General features: G+C 44.1%; 1 protein-coding gene across 1 annotated transcript; it reads left to right on the forward strand.

Annotated features, from left to right (window-relative positions):
* Nucleotides 1–525: 525 nt before the first annotated feature.
* PLEK2 (pleckstrin 2) lies at nt 526–10,428 on the forward strand. The gene is made up of 9 exons (XM_071744422.1): nt 526–655; nt 3,239–3,403; nt 4,319–4,500; nt 5,214–5,305; nt 5,674–5,861; nt 6,368–6,469; nt 7,871–7,954; nt 9,044–9,122; nt 10,193–10,428. Exons 1-9 carry the CDS (start codon nt 608–610, stop codon nt 10,318–10,320), a joined length of 1,068 nt encoding a protein of 355 aa, XP_071600523.1. The 5' UTR covers nt 526–607; the 3' UTR covers nt 10,321–10,428.
* The last annotated feature ends 158 nt before the right edge of the window (nt 10,429–10,586 follow it).

Below are 10,586 nucleotides of genomic sequence, written 5' to 3' on the forward strand. Positions count from 1 at the left end.
GGTTTTTGTTGATCAGTCTGCTGATAGTAAATTGAGAATCTTGATTTATATGCCCAGGTGTAACTGAAAGTAGAATGGGGTTTTAAGTGCTTTGGGGCTTCTTGAGGAAAATAAATTTCTAGCAAGATAAATTGTTCTAACATTTGTAAAAGTCTCCATAAAATTGTAATATTCTACATGTTACACTTCAGGTATTCTAACCTGTAGAACTCCTATGAGATGTGTTTATTAGATGAGAAATTTTAAGTGGTAGTGTTGATAAATCTGATTTGTAATCATGTGGCTGTTTATATTGGCCAACTCACTTGGTAGTGGTTTCTTTACTACACTAAATCCTGTGAAATACTTTAGAGATCCTTTTTAGACTTTTCTTTTGTTTCACTTCCCGGAGGGCAGGTAATGTATCATAGCCAGCTCACTGTTTAACTAATGCCTCACAGGTAGGAAGGGAGGGAGGAAAAAAACAGGCAAGGGAGAGTGCGTCACATTGGAGGAGGAGAGTAACAAAGAAAAATGAGCTTTCTTAAACAAATCCTGTGCAGAGGACAAGCTGCCAGGGCTTGGACGCTTCTCAGCAGGGGCTCAGGTCTCCTAGGGGCTGGGTACAATGCAGGAGGCAGCGGGAGTCCTGAAGGAGGGCTTCCTCGTCAAGAGGGTAAGTGCTCCCATTCCTCTTCCCGGGGTTCTGTTCAAACAGGGAATCAGCCTCTGGGACCAGGCTGACCCGGGGCTGATGGCGAGGCAGCCTGCTGGGCTCTCGGCTGGAAGGGCTTCTGCCTGCTCCTGGGGCAGGACCCCCTTAAGGTTTGTGCAGATGCTGCTGAGGGAACTGCATGAGCTACAGGTGTTCACTGCCATCCCTCTTGTTCCACCACGCTGGTGTTTACCCAGAGGAAAAGGAATTAGCTGTCAGGATTACTCAGCTATCAGAAAGCCATAATGTCTGCACCAGCTACGTGGCAGCAGGGGAAGTGGCCGTGAGAGGACAGAGGGAAGGAGGATGTTTTGGGAGGATGTTTTGACAGTCTCTTAAGATCGTTTGTACCTTCTTTAGCAGCCCAGCTGAGCAGGGTTTACCATTTCATATGAGAGAATGGGGAACAAACAGACTATTCTTTTTCAGGGGGATCAGAGCAATGCAAACATAGAAATGTGTCTGAAATAACTCCTTTCTTCCACACCCCTCAAGTAGCACTGTAAGAAAGTTTTAACCAAAACGTGGAAATAAAAACCGAAAGACTGTCACAGATCCATATAGGACTGAGTCGGTCACAGCTGGGACACAGAAGGAAAACTTAGCAAGGGGTATAAGCTGCATTTAGTACCAGGAGCTTGTCTCAGTCACTAATATGGTCCTTGATTGCACACAAAAAATGTGATTCAAGGGTTTGTTCAAAGCTTTGCCACGCCTTGAGAAATGCTTTTCTACAGTACGTGGCAGTGCTTCAGGTGCTAACATGAAGGTAATCTTGGTCAGTTCCCCTGGCAGGACTCCTGGCTGGCCAGCTGCCAGCCACATGAAGCCATCCTCTGTGAGGAGAAGGGCTATGAACAGAGCTGTTCCTCATCCTCCTTTCTGCAGCAAGGGCAGAGCAGTCCCAGCTCCTGCTCTCCTCACAGGCTCTGATGGTATCTGGGGGCTTTAAAGTGGCTACTGAATTTGATGCAAAAATCCAGGACATCAAATATGTGAGAGGAATAGGTTATTGGCAGCACTGTGAGCTGTAACTCCATCAGGCTGGACAGCATCACTGAGATACAGGGTTTGATGGGAAGGAGACCACAAAGAAGGCTAAAGGAAACTGATGTGGAGAGGAACAAAGGATCCAGAAGGAAATAAAATATGAGGAAAAGGTGGGAACAGGTAAGAAAACAGAGCTTTCTTAAAAGGGAGCACAAGCAGGGAGATGATCTGAATGCATCATAAGTGACTGAATTATGTATTGTAATGTAAAGTAAATGTGTGGAAGTCAGGTAAGATAAAAAAAGGTAAGGCAGTCTCCTGAAAAAGAGGAAATCTCCAGGAAATCTCAGGAAAAATGGCTAAGGCACTTCGCAGCAGGGTAAAATAACACTGAAAAAGACAAAAGCTTTCTTTGGAGAGAACAAACCCAAGGTAGATAAATAGTATTTATCTAAATAGATAAATTGTATTTAGCATAGACTAGAAGACACTATATGTAAAGTGCCCTGGAATTTAGAGACTCATTACCCAACCTGTTCTTGGAAATTGCTGGTTTTCCCCTTTACCCATGGAGAATTAATGAGCTTTGATTCCTGCCATGACTGGACCCTGCATGTTCCTTTCTCCTGGCTATGCCCACCCTCTCCCCAGTGTCAGAGCTTCCTCTGCCCCCTGCTTCCCCTGCTGCCTGGAATGCTCCATCACCTGTAGAAATCCAACCCATCCCCCTGCAGCACGAAGCTGGACCTGACACCCTCAGACAGGATTGGGCCTGACAGTGCCAGACCTCACTGGGTTTGCTCTCCTTAAATCTGGGCTAAAGACAGCCAGGGAAAGAAGGGAAAGAAGAGGAGCTGTCTGTGTTCTGATATCACCTAGGAGGCACTCGGCATGGGACTTCATTCATTAAGAAGCATATTTTGTCTACAGGAAAGAGTAGCACAGGGAATGTTTTAGCCCAGCAGATGGAACATAGGTAGGGTAGAAATCAAGTGCTCATGAGCAGTAAAAGGGGATGTAAGGAAAAAACAAATCAGAAACTCAGAACTACTTACAACCTACAGCCACCTCAAAATTAAAAAGAATGAAACATATGAAATACCATCCAGGGTCACCAGAGGTGAGGGGATTGTTTCACACATTTCATATTTAGCCCTGTTCCTGCCTGGTCCTGTCAGTGGACAGGTGTGTACCAAAAAGACAGCTTTCTGACATAATTCATGTGAGCTTTTGCAAGAAACAATTCAGAACAGATTATGTCCTTGCTGAAGAAAGATCAAAGCACCTTTCTGTTGCTCCATGATTTTATAGTGATGGGACTGTGCTGTTTTGCTACTAAAAATGTGTATTTCATGGAGAAAGCCACTCACAATGGCTTGTGTTAATTCTCATGTAGTTTCCTATTTGCTTGTGGTATTTTCACACAGGCACACATATCTCCTGCCCCCCCGCCCTCCATCCCCCCCCCCCCCAAAAAAAAAAAAAAAGAGAGAAAATATGTTCATTTCCCAATGCTTGTGTTAAAGTTAGCTACATGCATTTCTTCCCCTCTAGGGACATGTTGTTCGTAACTGGAAAGTGAGATGGTTCGTTCTGCTTCAGGATAAGCTGCTGTATTACAAAATTGAAGGAGGCAAGAAGGACCCTTCTCCAAAAGGCAGGATTCTTTTGGATGGATGCACTATTACTTGTCCATGCCTGGAATATGAGAACAGACCGGTATGACTGGAAAAATATACCCCTTTTCAACGATGTTCAATTTCTAACTTCTCCTTAGTTTTTTCCTCTCTTCCTGGCTTCTTTGGTTACTGCAATCATGGCACTGAGATGTGTTTCCACGATTAGGTCTCATCAAAGCAAGCTGCCATTTGCAGTGCAACCAGGATGATCAATCAGCTCCCTCATGGTTTCTTTGCTGTTCCCTGTGCCTAAATCTGAGTCACAGCCATAAAAAAAAAACCAAAGAAGAATAAAACCCCAAGCAACAAAACAAACAATACCAGCAAAAAACCCCAAATAACAAAAGCCCACACCCCCTCAGACACACTTTAGAAAAAATAAATGCAAATACAGCATCCCAGTGGTGTGTGAAGGGCGGAAAAAAAATCAGCTCAATAAAATCTGAGGAGTTTGGGGAAAAAAGGAAACTTATCATCCCTGGTGGTTGCCTTAAACGCTGGCTGTGTCCACAGGGTGCTCCTGGGCCACCAGGTCAGATTCCCTTTTCTTTTGCCAGTGGGACTTTATTGCTGTTGAAAATCTCCAGCAAGAGGGCTCTGGAAGGGAAAGTGCCTCCTGTGCTTGTCCACTCACCCATGGGTGGTGGCAATGCAGACTTCCTCTGAGAAGGACTAGAAGGGAAATTACTCTGGAAGTCACTATTTCGGTGCTTTTCATGGCAGTCAGAGCTTAGTGAGAGTTTGTGGTTGTTGAGAAACTAGAGATCTGGGTGTGAAATGCAGAATCCTATGTAGTCAAATATCTGGGTAATCTGCTCTCTCTTAAGTACCAAGAGCATTCAAACCATGCTTAGAACTGAAAACCTAGGGTCTGGGGTTGGGCAGGAATCAAAAAAAATACAAGTGAAACCCAGTAGCTAAATGATATTATTGCTTTGCACTTATTTCTCCACAGCTACTCATCAAATTAAAGACAAAGACCAACACAGACTATTTCCTTGAATGTTGCTCCAGGGAGGAGCGAGACTCTTGGGCTTTGGACATCACTGGAGCTATTCATGCTGGTCACCCAGTACAGGTACAAGAGCTTCACAGAATGAAGAACTCTTTCAAGCTGCTCGAGAACATCAGCCTTCAGTAAGTATGTATCATTTCTCCTTCTACTTTTGTTTTAGTCTGCAAATTGCCTGAGCTGATAGATGGGGAGGCTCCTCTCTGCACGGAACTGCTCCTGTGTGGCCAGGAGCCTCTAAACTGGCTGCTCTGCACTAAGCTTGCACACAGTTTTACAAGGGCACTGGAATGCCCTTTTTCCTCACCATCATTCTAGAGGAGTGAGGGATGTGGATTCTGCACAGCCGTCTCACTGCTGGCTTGAAGACCTTCCCAGGCAGCTGCAGAGGTTTTCTTTGGGGAAATGCATTACCTCAGAAGATGTGATGTCAGGGAAAGACCAAGCAATGAGATGGTTCCTGCCATGCTGATGACCTTTCAAAGCTGATAGCCTGAATCCAGGCTAGGATTTTTAGGGTGCATCATGCTGAACAAGAGGAAAGAGAAAACTGATTAAGAAATAGAAAAATTACATTAATTTTATTTGTGTTGAGAAGGTAAATGGAAGCTGACTTCAGCTCAGTTTGAAGTGCTTTAATGTGAGGCATCTTGTTTAGAGTTGCTATTGGGACAATAAAGTTTTTCTACAACATACTTATGATAAAACTTTTGGGGGGACAATCTAAGCAGTTTCCCATCTTTATGTTGGTAAACATCAAGGCATCCCAGACACTGACAGAAGTATGTGACATTTTCTGCCTTTCTATACTGGTAACATAATGTGTTCTCCTTTACAGCCACATAGTGGAGAGAATGTGTGACAGCAGCGCTGGAATTAGGCTGACCCGCAATTTGGAGCAAGGCAACAGATACAAAGAGACCTTCACAGGTACAGCTGCTTTAGGCCAAGAGCTTTCTCACAATTCACATCTGACATGCCACGGTGCAGGGATAAGGGGCTTCCTTCGTGCTGGGATCAGTTTTAGCCCAGTGGAAAGTACTGGTGCAGCCAAGTTCTCTGACACCTTTCTTTCTTGCTCTTTGGATTCATGGAAGCACATGCAGGGTCCCACATTTTTTGGTCAACCTAGCACTTCATTGAAAGTTGTCACCATTTAACACACCCAAACCAGGACAACAGTCCTTGTGATGATGCCAAAATGTTCCAGCAAATGAAAGCCTGCATGGCAGGAGACCATCTCCCTTGCCTTGGAAGAGCACGTTGTCTTGGTATGAGAGCTGCTTTTCTCCCTGCAGGTTCTGCCCTGGTGGACTGGCTCATCTCCAACAGCTTTGCTGTGTCTCGATTCGAGGCCGTCACCCTGGCATCGATGCTGATGGAAGAGAACTTCCTCAGGCCCGTGGGCGCCCGCAGCACCGAGGCCACGCGCTACAGCGACCTCTCCGAGCAGTTCCTTGACGACTCCACAGCTCTGTACATGTTTGTGAGTGATGAGGCTGCCAAAGGAGGCTCCTCCTCTGCCCTTCGCTTGGTTTGGGGCAGAGGAAAAGGGGACATGCACGGTGTGCACACACAGGCAAAACGTGCAGGCTGTGAGGGTAAACACAGAAGGAGCAGCTTGAGGCTTTTAACACTCCTGACACCTGCTCTTTTGCTGGAGACAAATGGCTCCGTGGGCATGGAGGGCTCTGCAAGCAGATAACCAGGCTTTGGAAGGGGTGTGTCCCTCGAGTGAAGTGCTGTGTCTGCATTTACAGGAGGCTGTGCTGTAGTTATGTTAAAATTCAAGGCCAGGGTGTGTGAGCAGGTTTTACAGCTGCAATCTGTTGCGTTTAACCTTGGAACTACAAAGCTGAGCAGCAGGGCCACTGAGCGGGATTTACTCAGGAAATGCAAGCTAAAAACAACTGGGGAAGGATACAATGCAGAACTTTGTACTTCAAGGTGTGTTTAGATTAAAAAGTGTAACATCTTTTTCCCTATTTGCAGGCTGAGAGCAGTAAAAAAAATATCAGTTCCAAGGAGGAGCTACAATTTAACATTTCTGAATTGAGTGGAACGATTCTGAAGCAAGGATTCTTAGTTAAACAGGTAACTACAGTTATTGAACCTTTGCTGGGAAACATGTAGAATGACAGCTCTTAGGGCTTCCTAGAGAATAAATGGGATTTATACAAGCATGGTTGGAGAGCTGTGGTCAGCAGAGCTAACTTGCCTGTCAGTTCTACTGCCAGAGGTCGTGTGGTGAAGAATACCTAGTTATAAGGAAGTGAGCTACGGAACTTACTGCTCAGGCAGGATTAACTGGATATTCTGTATATATTCAGTGTATAGTGAAAGGTACAAAATAGTGTTAAAAGTCCCACTGAGTCCAAAAGTCTAAAAGTCCAAATCCCACTGAGAGGTTTTACATTCCCAAGCAGGCCAACTGTTCCTCTTCTCCAACTTATCCTATCCTGGTCCTGTGAGCAGCTCTGATGTTCTGCTGGCCACAGGCAAATTTCAAAGCTGAGTAGACTGACTTTTGCACAAAGTGGACATTTACCTGTGGACAGTCACTCATGTAACCATGGATGCTCTGCTGGTGGTGAAACCTGTTTTCTTTGGGCATAATTACCTGTTGGGATTCTGTTTACAGGATCCCACCTTTTATCTTAAAAATTTCATTTTCAAACTCTGCTATGAACAAGATGAGGATCAACCACACTGTTTCAAAGCATAATGCAGCCACCTGCAGAGGGAATCCTACTTATGCTGCGTGGCCACATTTCTACTCTGCAGCTTTGTACCTTGAGCTGCTATTTCTGAGTTGTGCAACGGGGTCATCCCCAACCCTTCCTCCTCCACCTGCCAGGAGGCAGTGAAGGATGGCAGGGGTGCAAGGAGCTGCTGGGGCGTCCCCAAAGGGCTGGCAGGGCAACCTCCCATCACCACAGGACAGAAGAGATGCCCAGGAGCCTCCCACTGTGGTCAGCAGCAGTGAGGAGCAGTCCCAAGCAGCCCAAGCCCTAGGCTGCCCTAAGCCCCAGCACAAACCCTGCAGGAGCTGGGAGATGCCCTCAGGGCCTGGCAGACACTTGCAGGGGCTGCAGCTGAGAGAGCTGGAGAGGAAGGAGTGAATTTGCTACAAAAAGACCTGACATCATCATCTCATGCACAGCATGGGGGTTTAATTCAAGACCTTTAATTAATCTGAAACTAAGAGCAGGAATCAGGTATGTAATCACTTGGTCCAAGCAGGACAAGTAAGGGAGAGAAGGAGGAATTATCAGTGTATCAAGAAGAATTACAGAATGTCAGAGGTTGGAAGGGACCTTTAAAGATCATTGAGTCCAACCCCAAGAATGTTAAAAAGGAAACCCTGGGAGTTACTAAGGTGTCAGAAAAGATTTTTCTCATTTGCCTCTAAAATCTATTTCTTCAGTCCCTGGAGGAAAATGGCTATTCCAGAGGCTATTTACTGGTGGTAACTTTATTATTTCTGTTTTGCAGGGACACAAGAGGAAAAACTGGAAGGTGAGGAGATTTGTTTTGAGAGCTGATCCTGCCTTTTTGCACTACTATGACCCCACTAAGGTATGTAAGTGGGGAGTTTCTACCCCTAGAAATCCTCTTAGAGACCTAAATATTATAATGAAAATACAATTATGCTGTAAATGTTTCTCATGCGTCTCCTGATTCCTCTATCCATTTCCTGGGGTGTAAGACCTCTCTGGCCTTACCTTGTGAGGTTGTCCTTGTAGGATTTTCTATCCCTGCATCTTCCCTCCTGTCTTTTCCCCAGGGAAATTCCTTTTTCTTAGCCAAGGGGCAGCGGTGTTCTTGGAATTGGTCTTTTGTTGTACCCACACAGCCTGGGACCATGTTCCTTCAGGGATTCTTCCTGGGCTGTGATCTTTCTGGGCTGACATCCCACCACTAGAGGGTCAGACTTTTCACTTTTTTATTCTAAAATTGAATAGGATCTCCTTGATGCCAAAGTATTTATAAGAATTTCTGCTACTCAGTTTTAAAGTTGGTCAGGAAAAAGTAGAATTTACTTTCATGGATATAGTAATCAACGTGAGCAACCCAGAAGGGCACGTGGATCCATCAGCCCCAGATGCATAGGATACCACAAAGCCTAACAGGTTTCTTCATGTGACTTTTAAAGAAAACACAAAGAACATAACAGAGAAAAGAGCTTATGGAGCCAGTTCGCTTTTTGTTTCCTGTTTTGTTGTGGGGTGGTTTATTGGCATTTGCCTTTGTAATGCTATAAACTGAAACTGCAGAACCTGAAGATCAGACAAGACAGACAGCTGACTAGGGAAAACAGCCAAATTTTCCCATACTGTCTCAGTGAAAAGCAGCAAGCTAAAATGTGCAGAAATATATGTATTTTTAGTATGGTTTGTTATTGATAGAACCATACCATAAGTTTGAGATGAGATTGTTAGCCCACCCCTATGCTTTTAATTTGTCTCCACCATTCCCAGCTACTTCAGAGAAACATCTGAGCCTGTAGCAACATAAGAATGCATTCAACTGCATGTGACACAGATATTTTATATCTGGAAGGACTGGCATTACATCTCCACCTTCATAAAAACAACTAATATGCTCTGTGAAATTATTCTCATGATAATATTTTCCAGATAAGCCTCATGTCCCTTTTCTTTGCAGGAAGAAAACAGACCAGTAGGTGGATTTTCTCTTCGTGGCTGCCTTGTCTCAGCTCTGGAGGACAATGGGGTCCCAGCAGGTAAGCACAAGCTTCTTGATAGATACACATTCCCACCACAGCAATACAGTCTCTGGGTGTTCATTTGTGTCTATGGCTGGCTCTGTGCAGAGGTTGAGCCTTTCCTCTCCCCTTGCAAACAAGGAAAGAGGTATAACATGAAAAATCACCATACTGCTGGGTTGTCCATAGGAGTCTATTTTTTAGCATTACTTCTACATATCTTGGGTGTTCCCCCTTTTAAAGGCTTTTGTCAGTCAGATGATCTCTGAGACAGTCCTAAGACACTGAGTAATATTTTATAGTTAACAGGCAAAGAGGAAATACCTTCTTTCTGGAAACACCTTCTTTTTGGATGTTGTTGAACTCAAAGTCTTGAGGCATTCCCTGATGCCACCCCTTTTCTATGTGTCCTCTCTACTTACATTATTATCTTTACTGTTTTCATATACAGACATACAGACATATAGAGACATACAGACAGCAACATAGAAATCAGTTCTGCTGGTGAATATGCTTAGCTTCATCGTTTGTCTAGAACCTCAGCCTCACAGCTAAGTGTTTTTACTGTTAAAGCTATTTATTTTATGACAATAGGCACAGTTTGTCAATCTCAAATAGGGTGCATCTTTCTAAAGACAAAAGGCAGAGTCTAAGAAACATACTGTCCAGGATGGGGGCCATGATGAACAATAAATCTTACTGAGAGGAAAGGAAGGTGAGCAGGAGACAACCTGACCTGCTGCAGAGACTGGTAGGGAGTTCACCCCTCCATTGTATAACTCAAGTAAGATTCACCATCTAAACAGTAGCTATTTTATACATGAAGCAGGTACAGCATGTACAGAGGAGTTTGTTCAATCTATGTGAGGGGTTTCTGTACTACATCTTTACTTTGCAGAAGGGGAATCAAAGACACAAGCTTTAGGTATCTTATGCATAATGAAATGGAGAGGTCTGATACCCTAATTCACCAAAATAAAATTATTCCATATGAAGTTTAATATCTGCCACAAAGCATTCCAAAGCATTCTGTATCTGTCTTAATTTTTTCTTTTTTTTCTTCTTCTTTTTTTCTTTTTTTTTTCCAGGAGTGAAGGGAAATGTGCAAGGCAACCTCTTCAAAATCATCACCAAAAATGACATCCATTATTATATCCAGGCCAGCTCCAAATCAGAGCGAGCACAGTGGATTGAAGCAATCAAACCACTGACATGAGGAAGGTGAACTCCACGCCAAATGACAAGTCACATGTCATCAAGTTTCCTGCATCCATTGTCTGGGAGTGTTATTTTTCCCTTAGATTGTCTATTTTTGTTATTTGTACTGCCATATTACCTAGCAATTTCTGACAGATCAGGGTTCTAGGTGCCTAGAAATCACGTGGATTCAGCATAATTCCTTAACAACTTACAGTCTAACCAAGAGACAAAAGACAACAGCTGGACCCAGACAAACAAGGCTTTACAAGGAAAAAATGATAT

The sequence above is a fragment of the Heliangelus exortis genome, chromosome 5, assembly GCF_036169615.1.
Source record: "Heliangelus exortis chromosome 5, bHelExo1.hap1, whole genome shotgun sequence".
Classification (NCBI taxonomy): domain Eukaryota; kingdom Metazoa; phylum Chordata; class Aves; order Apodiformes; family Trochilidae; genus Heliangelus; species Heliangelus exortis.